The sequence below is a fragment of the Vanellus vanellus genome (assembly GCF_965231255.1).
Source record: "Vanellus vanellus genome assembly, chromosome: 1".
Classification (NCBI taxonomy): domain Eukaryota; kingdom Metazoa; phylum Chordata; class Aves; order Charadriiformes; family Charadriidae; genus Vanellus; species Vanellus vanellus.
Window position 1 is genome coordinate 64,318,451 of NC_138905.1, and position 26,041 is coordinate 64,344,491.

Consider the following 26,041-nt stretch of genomic DNA (forward strand, 5'->3'; position numbering starts at 1 on the left):
CTACAACCTTCAAGAAAGGTAAGACAGCTAAGTTAGATTTTCTTAAAGTTGCCTTCCTAGGCAAACATAGAAACCTTAAGCCATCTTTTGGATTTTTTTTTTTTTTTAAATCATGATTCCCTAATTTTCCTTCTCTCACTCCCTGTCAAGTCCAGATTATTTTCTTTTAGCTCTGTGCACTTTGATTTCCCTAATCTATAGCAATGTGTTTAATTTTATTCTATCTGCATCTCCAGACGAAGGAACCTTTCAGGATTGTTTGTTTTGTTTTGTGTGGTTTTTATCAGCTCAAAATTAGTCATGTAGAACCAGTACCTTCTAAATAATCAAACTCATCTTGAATGTTCTTCTGAACAGTCTTTTTTAATGGTATATGGAGAGAAAATAGACTGAAAGTGTAAAATAAAATTTGAATAACCCATACTTACTTAGAGAAGGTCCATGGAGAATTGCACAGTTGGGACAATGGTATAGATCAATGTCAACAGCATGATGCTCCTCTACCCCAACGCAGCTGGAATAATATTTTTAAAATGTTGATGAGAATACATGCAAGATTTATTTTTCAAGCTAAAAAATAATTAAATCTTAAGTCTTTAGCAAAACATGCTTAGTCTACAAAATCATAATGAGATACCAAATTATCTCAACTACTGTGTTGGCACACAAATTTTGAGTAATAATTTATCACTGAACAAAGAATGCCATTTCTTAAAAAAAAAAAAAAAATCACAAAAAGAAAATAAGAATCAATTTTCTTTAAAAATAAGTCTACAATATACCATTACCCTTTATCCCCTAAAAAAGCTTTGATCCTAATTACAGGAAACAGTTTATGCAAAATCATTCAAGCAATTTTCCTTATAAAAGTTATGATTTCAAAAAAATTCTGAAGCCTATGTGCTACCAATTTAGAGGAGATATCATGAGGGTTTTTTTCTTGTTTCTTCTTTTCTTTTTTTCCCCTGCAAAAAGCACATAACTGACACCTACCTCCCAAGACAAATCAATGAAGAATAAGTTCATATTCTTCCTGAAATCTTTATGCTACTAGTACTAGCTATGCAAGTTATACAAGTAGCCACAAATCCCTTTGTAGAAATGTTTTTGTTTTAAAACAGCAACACGTATTTCAATGAGCACTTGAGAGATGTAATGTTTTCCCAGAGCACATTTTTTCCCAGATAAAACAGTCAAAGTGGGATTAAAGTTGAAGACCTTTGTAACAGTCACAACAAAACATCTACACTGTATATCTAAATAAGACAATTCTAAAGTCAAAATGAAGTACATTTTCTTAGAAGTTGAAACACTAGAAGTTAATTGAAGAAGATATGCTTTTGCACAAAGTTCTCAAGAAAATAAAAGTAATCCATACTTGCTGATAGAATCTGAATCCTGGCAGAGTTCTTTCTCTCAAAAGTTCATTGACACTTACAAAATTGCTGACTTTATAATACAGCAGCAAGATTACAACACTGAACATTTACACCAAAATTAAGTATTTATATTCAATGCATTCTAGTAACAGGAGAATTTGAACACTACCTCATTCAGGTAACCCATTTCATATCTGAAGTGTAATGACAGCTTAAACACTGAAGCTTTGAAATGACCCAGCCACAAAAAGTCTTTTCCCTAGCAGCCTAATGCCAAAATCACTGTTACGCCCCAGTAAGTATCAGTACATGCTGCCAGAACAATATACTAAACAGTCTAGCATTCAAAGCACACCAATGAGCAAATAAAATCTGAAACTGAAGAGCATCTCCCATGTAACTATGAGCAAGAAGTACATCTCTAAATTTAAGAGACATGGCTTCGACAAATGGACCACTCAGTGGATAAAGAACTGGCTGGACAGTCGCACTCAAAGAGTTGCGGTCAACACCTCGATGTCCAAGTGGAGGGCAGTGATGACTGGCGTACCTCAGGGGTCAGTACTGGGGCCTGTACTGTTCAACATCTTTGTCAGTGACATGGACAGTGGGGTCGAACGCACCCTCAGCAAGTTTGCCAATGATACCAAGCTGTTTGGCAAGGTAGACACGCTGGAGGGGATGGATGCCATCCAGAGGGACCTAGACAGGCTGCAGAGGTGGGCCCCTCATGCAGTTCAGCAAGGCCAAGTGCAAGGTCTTACATCTGGGTCGGGGCAATCCCAAGCACAAATACAGGCTCGGCAGGGAATGGCTGGAAAGCAGCCCTGAGGAGAAGGACATGGGGGTGCTGATTGACGAGAAGCTCAACATGAGCCAGCAATGTGCAATCACAACCCAGAAGGCCAACCGTATCCTGGGCTGCCTCAGAAGAAGTGTGGCCAGCAGGTTGAGGGAGGTGATTCTGCCCCTCTACTCCACTCTCGTGAGACCCCACCTGGAGTACTGCATCCAGCTCTGGAGTCCCCAACATAAGAAGGACATGGACCTCCTGGAGCGTGTCCAGAGAGCCACGAGTATAATCTGAGGGCTAGAGCACCTCTCCTGTGAGGAGAGGCTGAAAGAGTTGGGGCTGTTCAGCTTGGAGAAGGCTCCGGGGAGATCTTCTTGCGGCCTTCCAGTACCTAAAGGGGGCCTACAGGAGAGCTGGGGAAGGACTTTTTACTAGGGCATGTAGCGATAGGACAAGGGGGAATGGCTTTAAACTGGAAGAGGGCAGGTTTAGATTAAACATTAGGAAGACATTTTTCACTTTGAGGGTGGTAAGGCACTGGCACAGGTTGCCCAGAGATGTTGAGGCCCCATCCCTGGAGGTGTTCAAGGCCAGGCTGGGCATGGCCTTGGGCAGCCTGGTCTAGTGGGAGTTGTCCCTGCCTATGGCAGGGGGGTTGGAACTCGATGATCTTCAAGGTCCTTTCCAACCTAAACCATTCTATGATCATTCTGAATTCTCTGTAAACACATTCAGCTGGTTCTTCTACTTTGCCATTCACTACATAACACATGAAATTTAAAAATTATATAGCTTTTTTATATACATACTATTTTAAAATCTAAATACAAAACTCAGCTGCCACAATTCATCACAATTCTTGCAATATTTAGCATCTGTTTTAAGACCACAGCTACAGAAATTGTTACTACATAAAAAGTCAGCTGACATAAACAAAAAAGGCGGCAGAAGCAGTCTTTTCAAACCCATGTCCCATTTCCTTCTGCTTGTGTTCTATCTCTTTTTATAGAATAGATGAGTGACTCATAATCCTATGTATTAGAAGAAAACTTTTTAAAAATGTACAAAGCCCCAAATGAGAAGGCCTGTTTTATGCATCTTAGGAATCCCATTATAGAATCATAGAATGGTTATAGTTTGAAGGAACCTTAAAGATCATCTAGTTCTAACCCCCATGCCATATGGAGGGACACCTTCCATGGGACTAGGTTGCTCAAAGCCCCATCCAGCCTGGCCTTGAACACCTCCAGGGATGGGGCCTCCACAACCTCTCTGGGCAACCTGTTCCACTGTCTCACCACCCTCACAGTAAAGAATTTCGTCCTAATATCTAATCTAAATCTACCGTCTTTCAGTTTAAAACTGTTACCCCTCATCCTATCACTACACTCCCTGATAGAGTCCCTCCTCATCTTCCCTGTAGGCCCCCTCTAAACACTGGAAAGCCGCTATAAGGTCTTTCTGGAGCCTTCTCTTCTCCAGGTTGAACAACCCCAACTCTCTCAGCCTTTCTTCATAGGACAGGTGCTCCAACCCTCCAGTCATCTTTGTGGCCCTCCTCTGGACCCACCCCAACAGGTCCATGTCCTTCTTATGTTGGGGGCTCCAGAGCTGGGTGCAGTACTCCAGGTGGGGTATCTAGTACTAGAGTGGAGTAGAGGGGCAGAATCACCTCCCTCAACCTGCTGGCCACGCAGCCCAGGATGTGGTTAGCTAAATTTCTGATTTTTGAACAGCTAAGGATATTTATGTTTGAATGTATCTTGATCAAGTTTGCAGAATTATTCAACGAAGCACAGTGCTCCATGGGAAAACTTCACTTACTCCCCTTCCTTTTTCTTGGTGTTTATCTGATACATCCATCATCAACCCAATCAGATTATCTTGCTGACTAACAGTAAGAACTTTGCATCAAAGCATATTAAAAATACCTCCACACTTTGACATTTGTTTGTCATATTCTGTTTAAGAACGTTCGTTTTATTGTCTCTTGTAGAATGTTACAGATAATAGAATTTCTGCTTTATTTTCAGGCTAAGCATTAAACAGTTTCTTTGACTTGATTAATTCCATAACCTTTCTTGGAGGCTTTGTGACAGATGACAGGTGACACTGGGATGGTATCAGAGTAGCTGGAACAGCCATTCAATAAAGAAAACAACCATTTTCCATCTACTATTTATGCTTTAAAGTCAGAACTAACTGGAAAGGCAAAACACTAACTGGGAGACACTGGAAGTGAAGCTAGTAGCAGATACCCGACTGATGCAAAGTGCAAATGAGGTGCCAGCACCTGCAAGAACAAGCATTGCCAAGGATGCCACAGAGCATATCAATCACATACAGCATCTTTACAAGTCACTTTCCTGAGTCCCTTTCTCCAACGTACACAGATGAATCTGACATTAATCACTCTGACTACTAGCGAGCAATCAATTATTGTGGTAAGTGCAACTTCAGACCTCAAGCATCAAAATAAGGTCACCAAGAGGTAGCAGAGAGCCTGGAAAGCATTAACATACTCAAACACAGTAACAGTCCCAATTCACTGATGTCTTCCTGAATGAAATATCATTATTATCCTTCACCTCACCATCCATTTGAGCTGGAATGTTTTTAGTATATATTATCTAGTTTCTGAACTGCTCATCTCCTGAAGGGAGATTGTAGACTAATCCTCAGAAATGGTAAAAAGTTTACAGTAAAAAATAAAAAATTAAATATAATAATTACAGAAAAAACAACTGTAGGAGACTATGCCAAAATATATCTCTAATTCTGTTCATGAAGGTGGAAGGCCTGAACGGGCCCAATTTTACTTGAAATGGTTCTAGAAGCAGTAGCAAAGTAGAAAAATTTAGTTAAAAATAGATTCCATTATATCAGTCTCTGAGTGGTCAGATTTTCATAACTTCCACGAGGTGTCTAGTATCAAGGCCAGGTCAGCAAGAGGTAGCAGAAGAATCAGGGAAACGCTAAGTTTCCTCACATAGAAGAACATGCCCATCCCTGGCAACTGAAGAAATTCCTTGCTACTCAAATTCAAGGAACTAATTCTCCAGACCTAAATCTCACTAGAAGGTGAATGTTTTTGATTTAGTCTCAACTTTCCATTTGATTAATATATTTGTAGATATGTAAAAGGAATGAGTATAAATAAAAAACAATCAGAAGAGGACTATCTAACATATCTGATAGATAACAGTGGCTCTCTGCTTTTCTGTAAAGGGAAAATAAGGCTTCCAGCTTCTGTTCCTTTCCACCATCACTTCGATTCCATCAGTACCTTTTTCCCCTTCTTTCAGTAGCACATGGAACACAATCTAGTGGACCCTTCTTTCTAGATGCAATTGTACTTCTGATGAAGCTTCCCTCAGTAGCCTCCACCTCCCTCAACACCAGCAACACACTTTGTACCCATAATCTTCACCTAGCAGATGAGGAAACATGACAGGCCATAATGGAAGCATCTACTATTTCTTCAACAGATACTGTTAGATAGATATTGTTTTACCATTAGATATTGACTTACAGCTCAAAATTGAGCCAGACGTTTTTGTAAGTCTCTAACTTTCTTCTTGGGACACACAAAGTTCAGGCCTAAAGACCTCTTACTTTTCCACAGTCTGATCCGAACTGTCTCACCTTTTTGCTATCATTGTGCAGAAAACATGCAGGTTCAGGATTCTTACTAGCATGTTTAATTAGGCACAATACCTTGCATCTATTCCAATCTATAAAATTATTGAAAATTACATTTTCCAAGATTCCCCTATATTCTCCCTGAATAAACACTATGGGTAATGTTCTTTTTTTTTCCTCTACTATCCTATTTCTGAACAAGAACTTTGCACATCCTCTTCTTCAAGTCCACCCTTGCACCAGCACCCACAAGCTTTCCTTGCTATAACTCAGAGAGCACTGCAGGCTTTATGCAGTAAAAGGAGAAAAAAAGCATGTCTTCATATCCAGTAGGAAAAAAATCAACAAAATTATTGGAAAAATACCAGGGGTATTAAAGCATGTTCCCTCTTAGTAGGAATACAAGGCTATAGACAATTACTAGGGTTATAGGCATGTTTCCTATTATCCGACAGAGCAGATCCCCAAAATCCTTTTTCAATTTCCAGTTATCCATAGAACAGCTGAGAAGATGTGTAGACATTGAGTCCCTACTGTGTCTTAACAGGGATAAGAAAAGGAATAAGTCAATTCTAGAGGTAGCAAAGATTCAATAGTAACACGTTAGCCTTGACTGTCCAAAAACTGAAGTCGCCACTGCAGGGTACAATTTCACATAATATTAAACTGAGTGTAGCTGCTGAAAAGAGGTCCCACCCTCCTTCCTCCAACGGTCTGACCATGGATTTCCATTGTTTCTTGCACCAGATCTAAACCACCAGGCAGCCACATGACAAGTCAGTTCAACAGGCTGATCCAAAGGAAAAAAAATTAACCACCACTCAACTCACTTTTTCAGATAGGCTTTTGAAACCCTAATAATAAGATTCCTATAAATAAAATGGTACATGTTCCAGTTATATCCAGTTATTTACCAAATATATAACTTTATGTTATATTCAACACATGGTATTTGAAAATATTCTGTCATTTCATATCTACAGTATTTTGTCTTTCTAAAAATGATTGCTAAACAATAGGAAAGAGATGTCTAGCAATCTGCTGACAATATACACATATAAGAGAATGACACTTGCCTTTTTAATATTAGGCCTTTTTACTGAAATTCAAATCATTACAGATGAGAGATATTTCTATTAATATACTGAGCAAAAAACTCTGTAAATAGTAGGCAAATATTACAGCAAACTTTTCAGTTTACCTGTAACAAGGTCTGCAATTGCTACTTTCAGTCCTAATCTGTTTGAGCGTAATAAAACCCCAAATCCTATTGCATTTGTTGTCAAAATTTATTAGCAAGCTTGCAAGTTAAGCAAAGATCAGCTTCTCTTCCTCCATCCCAAAAATGCAAAGAAAAGTGTGGGGTAAGAAGTCAATTTGGTAAACTTTAAGGAATTCTGGTTAGTCATTTAATTCAAGCCTATTCTTTCCAAGTGGGAAAAGGATGCCAAGTAGGCAATATTTACAGGTTCAAACAATGGAAGTACTGAAGATGTCACTGCCACAACCAAATAGCCACATCTGCCACTCATTCAGTGACAATATTAAAATACTTAATCAGGAATAGAAGGACAAAGTCATAGTGTGACAATACTGTTGACAGACTACATACCATCCTACAGCACAAAACCAGCTAAAAAATGAAGTTGATTTGAAGGAGAGTCTAAAACTTAAAATAAACGTACTGAGCTTTAAAAAACTGAACCTTAAGTGCCAGCTAGATTACCCACCCACCCCCCCTTCAAAATGCATGCAGTTACACCAAAGCAATACAATTGACCAACAACCACAAAGCAACATGGGAAAGTTCAAGGAACTACAAGCTATCTCTTAGTCTTACCATGATAAGCATGGTAACAATTCTGGAATCACAATGCTAGTAATTTTAGGCTTATAAGAATTTACTTTGGCAATTAAATAATTTTAAAGTGACAAACTTCTACACACTAGATATAGAACCATACTGTTGTAAAATAAATTACAGAAAAAAATACCCAACATAAAAATATTTGAGCTTTTATTTTTGCCATATTCACTTTCCAAAACAAAATACCTTTTAAAAAGGAATGACTGGTATAAATAAACACAACTCAAATAGCAAGCATAAATACACTTTTTAAAAAAATTTAAAAATTAGAAAAACAGAATAATGGTTATCTGTAACAAATACTCCCCTCTCTCAGAGCTAGCAATTTTATCAAGAAAAAAACAAAACAAAACAAAACACAAAACCCACCACTTTTTAGATTTGTCTCAAATAGATGCATCGTGACCGAACAGCATACATAGTTTTGGTACATATTCACTTACACACATTCCACCAACCAAGTTCTTAAGAACCAACAAATGACATGTGAGACCAACTCCCAAAATACCCCAAAATACACTAACTTATTCAATATTGCATGATCCTACAACACACATAAGAATCCCAAGAATAACAATGCTGCATGCCATAATACACATAAAACTCTGACCTTTGATTGCTTGGAGGCATCTGTTCTGACACTTCCAAAGTCCTGAGATCCTAGTCTACTTTAGATTAACCATCACATTGCACACTAAAAATGTAAATGTTCATTACATAGGTTTAGACTTCCCTAATGTGTTTGAACCCTATTGCTTCTAAATTATGTAATTTTTCTCTGAAACAAAGTACTGCAGTCACAAAAACATGCAGACAGATATATAATCTATTTTGATTCCCAAAGGGCCTTTCCAAAGGCTAAGACTTCTTGGACCTCCAGAAATAAAATTTCAAGCATGATAACTATACTACTGCTGTCCTTGTAGAAGACCCTTTTAATGGCAATATTCATGCATTCTCCCATCAAGAAAGAAAAACATTATACATAATTACTCTCTCAAGTAACGGTGCTTTTTACTCCCTCAAAGCACAGAGGCTAAAATAAATAAAATGAGTACATGACATCTTGTCAAAGAAAGCTCAGCTCCACAGAATGAATTTTGAAAAGTTGAAACCTAATACGAAAATTATGACCAATGGAACAAAGCTATCAAGTTACATAATGATATATACTCAGTTACAGATACAACAAAACCTTCTACAGACATTTAGGGATGTAGCCATGTATTCAATGTAATCACCATGGTACCTAAAAACTCAAGGAAACAACATTGACATGCGTTATTTGAACATTTACTATCCCATTCTATAACTTCAGTCCAGTCTGAAAATAACTTGATATGTTTTTGAAATTGAACACATATTTCTTCCCAGGATCTGTATTTTAAGTACAATTAGTTCAATTTATTGAAATTTCTGAATGAAGTTAAGACAGAAAGGGCCATAACTTTTAAAAAATACTTTGACAACTGAATATTTGGTTTTATCAGCACAATCTTACTTCTAATCGTCTACGTTTATGAAAAGATTGTGTGGACAGCTGATTTTCTATATAACAATTTCATGCAACTACTGGGAATTTAACCAAAAAAGTAAAATGATTGTTCAAACTGCAACCAAAAGAAGTACATGCTCAGGAAATCCAAAGAGTTTTACATGCAAAAATACACAATGAAGTCAAATAATCTTTTCACCAGAATGTAGGACTGTTAGGAAGAGACACGTAGCCGAGCTTAATTCATAATAGCATCAACCATCATGGATTACGTGTAGCAGTGTTATGAGAAGTACTTTTCCTAACGACGATTTCCTGACAAGGCCAAGTTAACATTACCAAAGTACTACTTTTGACGTATTCCTTCTGTTTAGTATCATCTATAAAGCACATACCCAATTTCTTCCTCCTTCCTATGCCAACTGGGATTCCTACTTATTCTTTCCAACCAGACTGATTGCATCAAACTGCTTAAAAAGAGTATTGACAATTAATTTTTGTCCCTGTCCTCTTAAAATCATTGTTTTACAGAAATAACAGTTTGAATGAGCCTGGATCTTTTAGTGTAGATCTTGGCAAAACAAGCTGCCTCAAGAAGATCAGAAAAATAACATTTAAGAAGACTACAGCAGACCTTAAAACTAAACAGCACGTCAGTGAGATCAGAGAGAAAAAGCATTTTAAAAGCAACAGTGATAGTTGAAGGCCTTATTTCCATATGAAACCGATGAGACAAATCAGGATGATACCAGCACGTGAATCAAGTCATTAGATTTTTAGGAAAGAAAGAAAAAAAACGTACATCAATCTGACCTCAGTAAAATTTGTTTTAGCACTTTAAAACTAGTAATCAGTGTAACCTTTCACATATGAAGCAAAGCACTCTGCTCAAGAATTCAGAAAGATTCTCTGCAGCAGTTCAGCCTCCCATCTTTACCCATTCATTTTCCCAGTGTGGCCAGACTGACATACCAAAGAAAAGGAGAAACAATAGTCCAATCTTACTTCAGGCACTGTGTCTTAGTGGAGTTGCAACTGCTAGAAGCATGTTGAAATAAATAAGAGCTATCCCGTCCTCCCCACGACTGATGCAGGAAAAAGGCGTCACATTGGATTTCAAGTAATTCTAGGAATACTGCAGTCCCAATTTATCTGGCCACAGCCAACATGAATTTTAGTTCTGGTTATAATGCAAAGCCTGTAACAGCTTTGTTTTCCTGCTAGGTAGCATGGGCCTTACACACACAGAATATCCATATTAGTTATTTGGTTCAAAGAGAGAGGACATTGGAAGGAGAAGAAAGGAGACAGAAATTAACTGTTTCCCTATGCACTGATGACAAAGGTTTTCTAGGTCTTTAAGAAAGTTTTTCCATTATGTATTTTTATCTCCTCCTCAAGACTCCAAGCCAACGAAAGTTTCTCTCTTCCTCTCTGAGATGTTCCAGAACCTAGTAAAAGCCCCTGACACGTAACTGCATCTTATTTAAATAATTTGCCTTATTCCAATTCCCACCCAGGAATTCTAATTGTGCAATTCTAACTCTGCAGCAACCGCTACACGTACTGAAGCCCTGCTTGACGGGAAATGGCTGGATATCACCTGCAGTTGGGAAGCGGAGAATAAATCTTTTGTTTCCCTTTGCTTCTGTGCATGGCCTTCACTTTTGCTTTATTAAACTGCCTTTATCTTGACCCACAAGATTTTTTTCCATCTTATTTTCTCCCCCACCCTGTCCTGCTGAGGAGGGGGGTATTAGAGCAGCTTGGTGGGCACCTGGCATCGAGCCAAGGTCAACCCACCACACGTACAAATGAGGAAAATAAAAATCCAAAACTTACAACCAAGCAAAAAAAAGTACTTTAAAATACCTTCAAACCACAGTGGTTTTAAAGGCAGAACCAATACTCTGTCTCAATTCTCTGAAAACAAAAACAAAACAAAGCCCACCAAACCACAAAATCTTTAACCTATTTAAAATAACTGCCATAGCTATCTTGAAAGAGACAAGATCTTAACTGAGTGCCTGTGTGTGGTTGTATTCTACCTGAGAACAATCTACTATTCAAAACTGCTACCATTATTTCCCCAGCAGAAAAAGAGGAATAGGCTATGCTCTACTACAGAGATAACGAGAGGGTGGAAAAGGGAAGTCAGTATACTAGTTAATTAAACCTTCACTCATTCAGGAATAAAGCAACTGACAACTGTAATACAGCAAATGAAGGCCACCCCTTTTCCTTAAGGAAGATATAAAAAATGAAATTTAAATAAGCTTTTTTTGTTGTTATATATTGTCACACGTTTGCTTGCCTCAACTTTTACATTCTTTAGTTTTTGCCTTAATCTTGACCAGCACTACCTTGCACACAGGCTCCTGTTAATTATCACTCAGTCTCTAGCCATCTTAACGAAAGAGTATGATGAGTTTTTAAGAATTGCTGGCATCCCAAGTCCTTTGACCACAATCAACATGAATTTCTGTTCCAGTGAAGAGTTTCCTATTAGCTAGCAAGGGCCTTTTCTACAAAGAATAGACATACTAGTTACTTGTCTCTAAGACAGAGGGCACTGGAAGGAGAGGAAGGAAGAGAGAAATTAACTGAATCACAAACAGCATATGAAGAGAAACTGAGGTTCAACCCAAAATGACAAACAAATCTTAGGAAGCAATGACATGGTATAGCTTGCACTGATCTAACAGCTTGCAGCCACCGGAAAAGGCAGGTTACTCACTCTTTTCCAAGCAAGCACTGCCATTCCCCTTCCCTGCAACAACCTCAGTACTTGCCTGGTTACAAGGCAACCTGTTTTCACTCACTTATCTGACAAGAAACTAACCTAGCCAGTTTTTTGCCTGTTTATCAAGTTAGCTTCCAGCACGGTAGGACAACTATCGGAGCCAATCCATGAGAGGGAGTGGGACTACACAACCTGGAGCGAGGGATATGAGAAGTAGGACTGCCCCTTTTGGAAATGGAATTCACTAGACCCAGTCAGGCTTACTGTGTAACTTCACCTTTATTATTTATTTACACTCAGAACTATTCCAACGTAATAGATAAATTGCCAAAAGCTCACCAATTAGATTGCAGGGAACACCCCTTCCTGCATTTTAAAAACTTCCTAGAATTTAATCATATACCCTGCACGACATTGAAAAAGACATTACTACGTCCAAGAGATGCATACACTGGCACTAGATGCCAGAAGTGAACCAAGGTTTTTTAGATAGCACACCATTAAGACAGTCTTCGTCTGACTGCCTTTAGGTATCCCAGTCGTTCTTTGATGACATGTTTAGTTTTATCAGTTCCGTAAGACCGGTTATCTGTAGTTCCAGCTACAAGAGTAGCTGAGGCATGTACCAGGCAGATATATGACTTTATGCCAATGTATTATTTGCCAAAAAAAACACTCTTCCCAGTAACTCAATGAAGTACATCAGTAACTATAACAGATCAGAAAAACAAACAAGTAACTCAAACAGTTTGAATGCACACTTCCAAACCACATCAAACATCGCTTTCTATAAAGCAGGACAAGATCAAAAGGATAAATTTTCAGCTAGATTCTCACCTTCTAGTTTGAGAGAAACATGATGACCATTCTGAAGTGTGAAGATACCTACCTGCTCTTAATTAAAGAAATGCCAGCTTCTTGGGAAACAACATTTAGTGTTAGGGGTTTATTTTTCAGAGACTGATTAGGAAAAAAATCACTAATGGTTCTTGCATACTCACTCACAGCAGTTCTTAAATTCCAGAATTACTTACACCCAAGTCTCACAAAAAAAGACTTACTATAATATTCTTATGTAACAAGTATCTCTTCAATATTAGATATTAGGCCAACCACCTCTTTTATGCGATATGCACTGTATATTAAAAGCAGGTTTTAATTCATTTGGGAATTTGTTGATGTGTTTTCAGCAGTTCCACTTCCTTCTCAACAGCTAGAACGTTTGACTGCTCTTCATCAACGCAGGGCATGGACTGCAGCCTCCTACAGAGAGAGTACTAGCTGGTTATTCCAGTTGCCTAATAAAGATGAGCTGTTTAGAAAGATCAGGAAGCATGACAAATACTATCACTACTGCATTGTTTTATGCAATGCAGCCTGTAAAGCTTTCGACATCCTGAGTAATGCTGTCAGTAGACACCATCAGATCTGTCTTGTTCTCAAGCACAGTGATAAAAAAAGGTTTGGAGGTGAACAGTAACAAACACACTATGGCTTCCTAGCCTGAGGCAATTGATTAGGAAGCTAATGGTTTTTTTAAACTGTGCCCCTTCGCTGGAAAATTATGTCAGGCATGATTTGAAAAGATTACTTTCTGTTAACAACATCAGGCAATAAATACCCTTTTCTGTCACCCACGTTCTAGCACTAGTAGCTAGTATTAGCACAACCTTAAGACTCCATTGCTGAAAATCCCTTATTCCTGGGTTACTCTGTGACCGATTTGCTGCTTTTACAGACTGCAGCAAGAGCAAACTTGGCTTCAGCCTGCTTTACGTACCTTTTAACTGGCTCCTTACAGCAAATACAGTATTACCACCTAACTGGTTTAATAATTTCTGAACTAGATTGGTTTTAAAGACCTCCTGGAGTCTCCTACTAAGTAGCCTTAACACTCACAGTAGCATTCAGAGTCTCTGCAGCTGTACCTGAAACGAAACTTTTATTGCCTTCAAAATTCAACTTATTAACTAGTTCTCCTCCTTTAAGAAAAAAAAAAAAAAAAAAAATCCAAGATATTTAACTCCTCTGCTCCTCAACTGTGTAATTCCCCCTCCAGCCTACAGTATTTTTCAGACATTGATAAGAACTTTTCAGTATGCAGAATAATTTCTGCATCATCTAACAACAACATAAAATAATACATGATGGCTCCTGTAGCTTTGAAATACCTTACTTTTATAAGACAAATAGACTTGCAGTCAATAGTAAGTAGAGAGAGACACTTCATTTTTGAAGAAATCTGAGAGCAAACTGGCTCATCTCTAGCTCACCATCCTCCTATCAAACACAGATGGAGTAGCTGATTACATTAACTTCTATTTAAGCTATGATACAAGCAAACTGTTTCAGATACACAGATAATGAGTTTAAATATCAGATGTTATGTTGGCTGGCTGGCAGAGCAGTAAGCAGAATAAGCTCCTTCAATCAACTAGATAATGCTCATAATTTAGAGATCTTTATTGGATTCTCAGCTGCTTATAGAGGTCCAGAGGGGCTTACTGGCCAAAAACTGTATCCGTGCAGTCCGTAACATATCAAGAAGTTACTTTTACACATTATTCCATCTACAGAAATATAACTGTTCAATCCTCTTCAGATGGAATTAATGAAGCTCAGCAATTTTCAGACCACGTGGGAACCTCAAATAGTGCAGAATAAACCTAAATAGAGTTTACGGATTGAGTTACATCAGCACTAAGATTAAATTTTACCTGCATCAATTATTTTTATTCTGGATATAATCTGACATATTGATTTTAATCTAAAACATTCAGATTCAGGTTACTGAAACCAGTTTTGATCTACCATAAGCTATCTAGAGTCATGTAAGTTATTTGCAAAAGCATAAATCCATATGTTTTGTTCTAGATTTTACACACAAACATTTTTAGAGTCAATCTTTACTTCACAGTCTATGCTACTCAGGTCCACAGCTTTTAGATAGGGGAAAAGATATTTCATCTGTGTATCACTCTGGTGTATGTATACATAGCTCTTACAATACCTTCTTCTCCATAGTGGGCAAAACACCAAGAATATTCGAACAAGAATGCTCAAAGAAACACACAAAAAAAAGTATGAAGCAGGAAGCAGAGGACCTACTGCAAAAGGTCCCCAGAAAGGAGTACAAACATTTACCATTCCTGTAAAAAATTACAGGAGGCATTACAGTTAACTTATTGTGAAAAACACAAAATTAATTCTTCAGGAGAAAATTTCTGACTCAAATTTTGCTTAATTGTTTTTATGAGAGAAGACAGGAAGCTTGCCAAAGAGCAACACATCCAAGTGTTTTATTTTGGGTGTCAACACTACAAGAAGTGATTATATGAAAATGTTTTGATATAAGCTAAGTAAACTATGTCTTTGCAATTCAAGAGTATATATTATCACAGATCTTCGGCTTTGCCTGCAAGGGTAATCTGCACCATTACACGCTGGAAGCCAAGCGGCTCTGCAAGAGAAGGACCTTGTAGCCCTGATGGACAACAAGCTGATCATGATCCAGCAATGCAATGCAACCTTGTGGCAAAGGTGGCCAATGGCCTCCTGGGCTGCATTAGGAAAAGTGCTGCTATAAGATCAAGGGGAGGTGATCATTCCCCTCTACTCAGCACTGGTGAGGCCACACCTGGAGTCCTGGGTCCAGTTCTGAGATTCCCAGTAGAAGACACATGGACATACTGCAGCAAGTCCAGCTAAGTGCCACTAAATTGATTAAAGAACCAAAGCATCCTTCAGATGAGGAGAGGCTGAAAGACCTGCAACCCTTCAGCCTGGAGGAAAGAAAGTGCAGGGGGATCTTATCAATGTGTAAATATCAATACATATAAGTTCTCCTGATGGGAGGGGAAAGGTGATAGACTTTGCTCAGTAGTACCCAGTGACAGGACAAAAGGCAACGGCCACAGATTAAAGCATATGAAATTCCATCTGAACACAAGGAAAAAAATGTATTTATTTATTTTTTAGCTGCTAGAGTGGTCAAACATTGGAAGAGGTTGCCAGGTCTCCATTTGTGGAGATATTCAGAACCCAACCGGGGACAGTTCTGAGCAGGCTGCTCTAGCTGACCCTGCTTGAGCAGGATCCCTTCCAATCTCAATAGTTCTGTGATACTGTGAAAGTTATTTATTAAATTAAATTTTTCTAGATTAATTTGGATCTATCACTACACTTTTATAAATCTGGTTTAAACCAAAAGTAAGATTACCAGACGACTTTTGTTCCACAACAATTGATGTTAAGTGGATCAGTTAAAATAGGAAGTACAACAGGATGCAGCCTTGGAACGAGCATCTGCTTTCAAATCCAGAGTAGAGAAAACCAAGGGAGAAATTGCAAGAACACACACACACACAAAAAAAAAAAGGATACATCTACATAAGGGTATTAGGACAATATCCAAATATAGATGCTGGACCCTAAAGCCTACCTAAAATTCAGAAGACAGACAGCTAACCACAGAGGTACCTACATTCACTTGGCAGCTCATCACTTGACCTGAAAAATTCCAAAAGCACCATCTATTCTGCTCGCCCTGCACACCCAGCCAGCATGTTCCATGTTCGCTGGCATCTAAGCAAGAAGGCAAGCACAGCTGCCATGCTTTCAACGTACCAGGCACTAAAAAAGTTATATTTTGGGATTGAGGAAGGAAGAAGCTACTTGGTTTTTCCAAATGATATGGCAGCAGTGCTTATTCAGGTTGTGGGAGTTCAAGCCCACACATCTCAAGGGAATGTTCATCTTCAGGTTACTTTTTATGTACAGATACTCTTTATCTCCCCCACTCGTGACCTCTTACTCTGCAGAAAAGAATCCAAGAATTATGAGCCCAGAACAGAATGTAACATGTCCCAAACATAATCTTCTGGCTAGGGCACTCAGACATTGACGAGATTATCTTGAGTTCTGGTCTCTGCTCCTGACATTAGTGAATAAATACACACAGTGAGCATGCATTACAGCACCACCTTTTGCAGCTCTTAAGACATGCAAATACTTTTTCTTAGTCTTCTGATTTAATAGTGCTTCCTACAGGAACATAACAGCCTATCTGCTGACTAAGAATGCACCTGTTTTTCTGTAACAAAAGGCAGAACTGTTCATTCCTCCAAATACTTCAGAAACCGGTAAGGACTTTGAATTTGCCTAAAACCTGACTCATACCTGCCAGACCTTTTGGAGTACAAATAACACATAACAGCTGTTGCTTTTCTGGTTTGAAGGCGATATTAATGTTTTGCTTTTCTTTGCAACCTCTACTAACATAATCTGAAATCCCCAAAAAGGTTTTCCTTTAATAATTAGCAAAAAGTAGTAAATACTTCACATGAGAACAATCCTTTACCATGAATGTTTTCTACATAAAGATTTAGAGGTAAATGATCTCTAAAGAGCCTTTAATGAGTTCAATAATTCACTGAATGCAAAGTATTAAGCTATTTTCTTACAATTCAATTACAGAAGAAAAGTTTATTTATCAGTTTGTTTGTATTACATAGCACTGGCTGTGAAACTAAGTAAAACTAAAAACTATGAAAAAATAATCAAGTTATTTGAAAAGTGAGATTTCCCCAACCTTACAATATAATTTGTAGTACATTAATTTAAATACACCCAGAGTCAGTGTTCTTTAAAAAGATGAGTTTTACTTTTAACAATTCAAACCATTGAGTTACATAAGACAACCTCAAACTGTGTATTTATCTTCAGAAAATGCAAAAATTAAGACTGGACTTGATGCAGCTGATTCAGGTTAGATTCTAGTCAGAGAAAGTACAAAAAGCTACATTTTAAATTTAAATTAATGTGCCTGAATCAGCATCAGCAAGCCTATTGACTGCATTAGAACACGGATCTTCCACACTTCACTTCAGAGCAATCGATCATTGCAGTAGATATTTTAGAAGAGGCTTTTTTCACTCAAAAATTAATGTTCAAATTTAAAACTCCAGACTCTTGCAGTACAAGTTAATATTCTCCAAGTATTCTTTGCTCTGTTATCCATTTCCTTCCACATTGTCTTCACTCTCCTGTCTTCTCTACATCCAGCTTTTTACCTGGAAGACTGTCTCTCCTTCACTATGCTGCTTAATCCCTTTATAGATATCCCATGAGAATAGAAAAATCTCCTAATCTCAGTTCTGACTTTTCAGACACCTGAAAAACAGAAGCCACATTCAGTTACAGGTTTCTTTGTGTGTGGTAGAGTTTTGAAAAGGAAGTATTTGCCTTCCTCCCAGCCTCTTAGCATATAGTCAGTAAATTTCCAATAGTGATCTTCTTAGAGATTTACAGTTTTTCTTCCAAATACATATGATGAGGGTATACGCTGGCAAGCATACTAAGGGATAGAGAACATTTCCTAACAAAAACCTTGTTCCAAAGTATTATGGTGCACAAACTTTATAGAAAGCTGATGAATTTCTCAGAGGCTCAGAGTAAGGCATAGATTCACACTGGAAAGAGACTTGTCCAGCTTCTTCAGGTTAGCATTTTAAGAAACAGAATTTACTAAACTGTGTTAACCAACACAGTATATACAACACATTTACGTTCTACTTCCGTCTCCAAATTCCCCATTGGCTGTACAAAAAAATACAACAGAAAAACAGACTATTCAAAACATTTACTAATCTGATGTCTTATAAAAAAACTATTATATTTTACTAGTGTTGCCCTGGGACAGTGTGGAAAACTGCACATACAAATTTTCCTGCTTCAAGCTTCTATATGGTCCACAAGCAACTCCCTGGGAATTTTCCCTGTCGTTTGCATGGGGAACTGACATCACCTACTGCAGGGATGCATTCACTTCTATTCTCAGCACACCCGTGCCAAGAGCAGTAAGGAATGCACTGCAAATCACTCTTAATTACATGATGTAAATGTACCAGTGCTTCATGTAAGTTTAGTCCAGATGAACAAGAGGTTTTCACTGACCAGCTGACCTTACTTAAAGGCTAAAGCTTTATTTTCCCGTGTTTTAGTACTTTGTCCATGATATTGCCTCATTTCCTTGTCCTCCTCCCCACAGAACATCATTGTTTAAGACTGTGTGTATCATCAAAGAAAAAAGGGAATCACATGCAGTGCTACCCTATGAAAGACAAAGATTCAGCCAATTAAGGGGAAGACTCGCATTGACATTCTCATGCTAGGGGAAAAAAAGGAAAAAAAAAAAGATACAAAAGCACTAATGTGCAATAAACAAACAGGATTATAGAGTTCTCACAAATCTATTACTTAATGTAAGGGAACAACTTTTGGGAAAAGACCGCTTGTATATGAGGCGTGTATTCACCTTTGCAAGAAATAGGTAACAGCACCTCGCGTTAACAAGTCAAGCACTGGCACCAACAGTGATACGTTCCTTTCACCAATATATAAGATTTTGATCTCTCTCATAGTAATAAGTCTATTCAGTACCCAGTACCAGAACTAACTAGGAGTAAAAAGTGTTATTCTTCTATAAAGTGGAGGGTTTGTGGTTTTATGATTAGCCAATAAAGTTATTTCCACACTCAAATAAGGGCCAGGAAATAGAATGCACAGTACGTTCTCATTTGGTGATGCTAGCCAAGACATCAACTCCAAACAACAAAATGAAATTAGAATTTGCCCTTACTAGTAAGCTATAAAAGCCAAGCAGTAAAATTTGCAGAAGCACTTAAGAGTTACATCTTCACTTTACTTACATCTTCAGAAAATTCTGATCTACTACTCAAGTGATACTCCTAACTCTAGTTCATACCTAAATCCTTCTTATTCCAGTAAGAAGGATTTTTGCTTCTTCAAGCACAAGCCAGCTGACCATGCTGGAAATATAAGCTACAGCTAAGGCAATTGCTTTCACTCAGTTAAATAAAACACTCATGTCTCAGCAAGGATGTTGATCCAATCACTCGATACTACAGCTACCCCATTCTTTCTCAGCAAGAATAAGAGCAGCATTCTAAACTACTTCTCCTATATTCATTACATCAGAGCAGCACATTTTACTGCAGCATTAAGAGATTCAAAATTATGCCTCCAGAGGTCCTACCAATTCACACAGGAGGGCACAGCATCAGGGGCAGCAAGTTGCTGTTCACCTTTGCATCACATTGCTGTATCCTCCAGGCAGATGAACACTGTAGTCAGAACTTAATGTGAGATTTAACAGACTACATGTGCACACCATATTTTTTTTTTTTAACATGCTTTTGGTCCTATCTTACATAGAGCACAGAGAAATGCATAGGACAGCATGTCTGGGCTTGAGGCTGTGGCACGTCAACACAACACACCATTATGAAATACAAAGGGAAAACACTATCCTGGGACGTAGACTGGCAACATTTGCCTGGGCACAATGTCACATTAGCATGGCTGTCTTGCTTTTGGTACTGTTCCTAGACCGTTCAGTACCATGCAGCTCACAGACCTGCCCATCAGTACCCTGAAAACCATACATTAAGTTCTGCAGTGTCTCATTTCACTTCTGCTTGTTCTTGACACAGAGTTTTGCAAGTCAACAGCATGATGTAATCCTTTAGTGAAAAGATCCAAATATTTTTGTTATTGAAACAAAACTAAAAATCCCTACCTTGGGCAAGCCAACCAGAAGTTTTACAAGTACTATTGGGTAATAAGACATAGCAATTTCTTTAGTTACTCTTCATTTACACCATTTGGGCTTTGTTTATTGGCCCTCAAACATCAATATCCCGAGAGGGATATGTCAGCCTGTTCAGAAAATACTGCCTGATAACTGGTAAGAATGACAGAACAGATCAATCCTATATCCTCAATAGCAAAGACTTCATTTCTCAGAAAGTCACCTTTCCTTGCACTCATTTTCATGAATAGTGCTTTAAGAGCCTTTAAGTGAATAAAGCATTAATGTAAATGGAACAAACACAATTAAATTTATGAAATGAATTTCCCAGGCTAGCTGCAATGTCAGCTGACAGTTTCAAATGAAAATAAATAGACTTCATACCACAATATATTAAAAATTTAGAACAGCCATCGTCACTCCAGTTGGCTTTTAAGACAGAATGATGTGGGAGGTTTTTTAAAAAAAGCTTTCTTGCTTTTGTGGCAAACATCAGCATTTATGCCTGACTGAGCAACAATGAACTCAATATTTTCAAAAAGAAAGACCAGTTTTAAAGTCTACTTTAGTTAATGGTGAAGTAATGGAGAAAACAGTATTAAATATTAATACCATTCAAAAGCAGAATTGACCTGAGGAGATGTAACTAGCCATATAAATCCATATTACCACCATATAGAAGACATCTCAAGACTATTCATACTCCATAGATTGATTGTTCTATGTATTCATGAGCTAATGTTACAATACATTAGAAAGGACTGACAAACTAAAAATAGCTTAGCTATTTTAAAAGCTGAATATTTCACTAAAATATCTCTCCTACATTGCTAATAAAGCTATAGCAATGCTGTTAATTGAATTCTCATACTTCAGCAATGAGACAAATGTAAAACTTGAGCATGTTCCTGTTTAAGCATGCACATTGTACTTGAAAGTCTTTACTGATTACTCAGAGTTGTTTTGAGACAATGGTATTTTATTTTAAAATTACGTAGGGAAAGTACAAATATTAAGATGAAGAGTATGAGTTCATCTTCAACTTGTGCAAACCATCATGTAAACAGAATGGACACTGTATTGCATCATCTTTCAAACAATCATAGAATGGTTTAGGTTGGAAGAGACCTTAAAGACCATCTAGTTCCAACCCTCCTGCCATGGGCAGGGACATCTCCCACTAGACCAGGTTGCTTAAAGCCCCATCCAGCCTGGCCTTGAACACCTCCAGGGATGGGGCATCCACAACTTCTCTGGGCAACCTGTTCCAGAGCCTCATCACTTTCATAGTGAAAAATTTCTTCCTGATATCTAACCTAAATCTACCCTGTTCCAGTTTGAGGCCATTAGCCCTCGTCCTATCACTACGCACCCTTGTAAAAAGTCCATCTACAGCTTTCCTGTAGGCCCCCTTCAGATACTGTAGACCACTGTAAGATCTCCCTGGAGCTTTCTGTTCTCCAGGCTGAACAGCCCCAACTTTCTCAGCCTGTCTTCATAGGAGAGGTGCTCCAGCCCTTTTATCTTCATTGGCCCTCCTCTGGACCCACTTCAACAGGTCCATGTCCTTTTTGTGCTGAGGACTCCAGAGCTGGATGGAGTACTCCATGTGGGGTCTCACAAGAGTGGAGTAGAGAGGCAGGATCACCTCCTTCAACCTGCTGGCCATGCTTCTTTTGATACAGCCTAGGATGCGCTTGGCTTTCTGCGCTGTGAGCACCCATTGCCAGCTCATGTTGAGCTTCTCATCAACCAAACACCCTCAAGTCCTTCTGCTCAGGGCTGTTCTCAATCTGTTCTCCACCCAATGATAAAGAAAGTGCACAGAAAACTGCACTAAGCATAAGAAATCTGCTAATGAATATGAAAATTGTCCGCAAAAAAAGTGCTAGAAACCACAAATGAAGAATGAAAACAAAAGTAATGCGATATTGCCCACTGGCAGTTAACAGAATGATACTCCACTGTAAGGCTTATTTCATTTTATTACCATTGTGTTGCTATAAGAGGACTCAGCATTATAAACAAATCAAGATAAGTTTAAAAAAAAAAAAAAAACACAACAGGAATATTATTTCACGCTCTGCACTGTAGCACCTAGCACGTATGTACAGAAATTGAGTGTATCAAGCACCATCCCCCTACCCAGACTTCTCTTACCTCCGAAGTTTATAGATATAGAAGTCACAAAACAGAGACTTCCAATTCTTCAGTCACATGAAGCACATATTAAAAATAACAGAAGAAAAGGAAAATATTGAAGTGCTACATAAGCATCAACAAAAAACATTTTGGAATATAAAATCATCATAAATTAACTAGCTAATAAAAAATTCACTATTAGCCAGTTAAATTACATATAAAGACTTACAGCACCTTCATTTGTACAGTCAAGAATGGCTGAAGAAAAAAAAAATACCAAAAATATTTATATAGATCAACTACAACACTACAAAAAATTAGCAGTAGTGTTTAAATCACCAATTCTGAACCTCTGTATCTTTTAAGTAACACTGAATAGGCAACAATCAATTAGTACTTTAGAAATTAGAACTATTAGCATTTAACAATTGTTTAGAAACTCACTAGAATCTTGTTGCAATTCTAATTAAAAAAGCTAAATTATGTACCCTTCAGTTCTCTTACAGATCTTTATTGGACAATACTTTTTCTTTTTCCTTGTCCTAGCTATTATGTCATAATGCATATTCTAAAACACCTACTATGGTTTATTCCAGAACATCAAATGAAAAAATTTACCAAATTACAGATCTAAAGTGTTAACTTTCAAAGTATACAAACTTCAAATAAAGCCAGTTTTTCAAGAAAACCGTGAAGAAAAAAAAAATTATACCTACACGTGTAGGTATAATTCTACATGTTATTACAGTTTCAAAAACTGAAGAAATTTGAATACTTACTATTCTACAGCACTTATTATGGTAGAATACATCTACTTTAATATATATTAATAAGTCTTCCCACTTCACAGATGGGAACTGAGAGGGAAAAAATGGGTTGCTCAAATGAAGAATATAAAAGGACCGGAAACAGACATCCAATTACACAAGTGCTAGCCTGGCATCCTTATTATTAGTAGTTTCTTCTCAGTTTAACCAAAATTGTTTCAGCTTTTGTATTGTTAAAAGAGCTGCAGTCACTTGAAGTCACTTAATCCTTTGGCAGAGGACACAGCCCATTGGACTTAAGCTGAGGCTTCCATCTTGCATCTGAGGAAACAAGGCTAAACCAAAGAAAAGTAAGGTTAACAAACACATTACCTTTCCCTTGAGGTCTAAAACACTTCTCCAATATGCACCCAGTTGCCACAGGAAGAATTTAAGGCTTACACATTGTAAAAGCCAGAAAGTCAGCTCAAGAGCCTCCAGTGACAGACCAAAGCTCTAGTGATCAGGCAATGATTTGTTGATCCAGTTCAGGCCCCCAAGTATGTAAAATTATAAGGCATTAATTTTCTGTAAAACAGAAGGTCTACACCAGAAGGCATTTGTAACAGTCTCTCTCTGCTGTCTCCACATTTCTTGACATGAGTATCACCATACCTTGTCCTCTCAGTCCCTTTAAGACACACAAAGGAGCTTCTCCTGTCTCTGAAAACAGATGATGCTCTGGGGTTGCAATACTGCAGCTGCACTGGAAATGCCTTACTTGCTACAGACCCCACTAGACAAGCAGATGGGTCTGGGTTGAGGCCATCAGATTCAGAGCAGAATCACATAAGGTGACTGAGACACAAAAACAAGGTTCCACAAAACTGGGTGAGCCATTGATCCCAAAGTGGGCAGTAAGGAAGAAAAATGGGCAAGTCCTCTGACTTTCCCAGCCACTATCATCTCCTCCAGCAACACAGCCCTCTCCAGTGTTTTGCAGCAATCTGGGACTCATCCTAGCCCTTGATGAGCCTGTTCAGCTCAGTAACCCAACAAAAAAGCTAACCCAGCAAAAGAATGGGTTTTGTCAGTTTTCTGAGCAGAGTTAACTTACCAAACAATCAGACAAGCACTGGACCAGCAAAAGAGAAATTATAGTAGCATGCAGCTGGGAGTGGGACAGCCTTTTTCAGCAGCCAAGAGCTGGCAAAGCCCATCGTGCAGAACCTCATGTATAAAGCTCCAAAACAAAGAACCAATTCAGGAAAAGTAGTCACTATAGCATGTACATTTCCTTCTTTTCTTAAGGAGAAAGCCTGCCTTCAGAGTACAAACCAGTGCGTTCAGAGGGACCTGTACCATGTAACCTAACAGCTCCAACAGGAAACCTTGATTTTGAAATTGAGATCAGATTAAGGAGTGGTTGAGAAACTTTGTTTCTTCAGAGACCAAATGAAGACATGTTCAAATCTATACAATAGCAGAAAACCTATGTTCTACATGAACTTAGCTCAGATGTGATTTTGGCACTGATATTTTTTTTTTTCCATTTGAGAAAAAAGCCTCAAGGCATCTGCAATTTTAAACAATCATCCTCAAAAGGTATATGAATCACCTTTCTTTTCAAATTAAGTTATTAAATGTTTTTTAATAATGAAGAAGCTGTAAAAAAACATCAAACGCTTAATGGCAAAGTTCTATATACCATCAATGAATTGCTCTCTAGGAAAGGGGAGGGGGGGAAGTTAATTCTTTCAAGAAGGCTACACAGATTACAGAATTAATCCTGAGAGCAAGAAGTATCAATTTAAAAATAATTCCATTCTTTGCAACAGGAATACATACATATGTACACTACATACAGATCAGTTCTGTATCGCCTTTATTGCCTTCTAATCAGCTCAAACAAAATGCTCATTTCTGTAAACACAAAAAAATATATAATAGAAAAAGGATTTATGGCTTCTAAATCTAAGTTGCATTTACACAAACCACCAAAGATGTGAGCTGAGCAAAGCTGGATGAGCTGTATTCTTTTTGTCTTCTCCTGGAGGGGGAAACACCAAAGTTGACACCATTATGAAATTTTAGGAAAAATTACTAACTTTGAACAAAAAAGGATGCTCTCATTTCCTATTACCCACTGCTCTGGCTTTGAAGAATAAAATATTTTCTTTGTTCCAAAAAATGTGTTTTTAACATAAAAAATACATTAGAAACATTACAGGCATTTTAAAAGGCAGAGACTGTTACTGTAATTGACATTCACACATCTGATAACTTCTTACCCTGTTTGTCACTGAGACATGCTAGAAGCTCACTGTATGTTTGTTGACAAACAAAACAATCCTTGGAAAAGTGCTACACACAAAATTTCATAGGGGCACCTGCATTTTTAATTCACAGTTTAACTGACTGACTTCTCCATGCTCCTTTAAACCAGTACAGTACCCGTGCAGCTTTGCAAAGCAAAGAGCCTTAAAAAGCTAACTCTACAATCATTTAATCCTGAAGCATTACAGACAACATTACATTGTGCAGACAAAAACTGCATTATATGCTTAAACTTGTTTGTTCTGACCTCTCTGAAATCTAGTCTACAAGAATAAGTGACATCTAT

The 26,041-nt window shown here is 37.9% G+C and overlaps 1 protein-coding gene across 1 annotated transcript in view; it reads right to left on the minus strand.

Annotated features, from left to right (window-relative positions):
- The window catches only part of KDM7A (lysine demethylase 7A), a gene marked incomplete at its 5' end in the record, with an annotated part of 74,118 nt that overhangs the window by 44,470 nt on the left and 3,607 nt on the right, over nt 1–26,041 (minus strand). Inside the window, one exon of the mRNA XM_082479250.1 lies at nt 429–514. Within this exon, the coding sequence (XP_082335376.1) occupies nt 429–514 (86 nt within the window). The remainder of the gene's footprint in view (nt 1–428; nt 515–26,041) is intronic.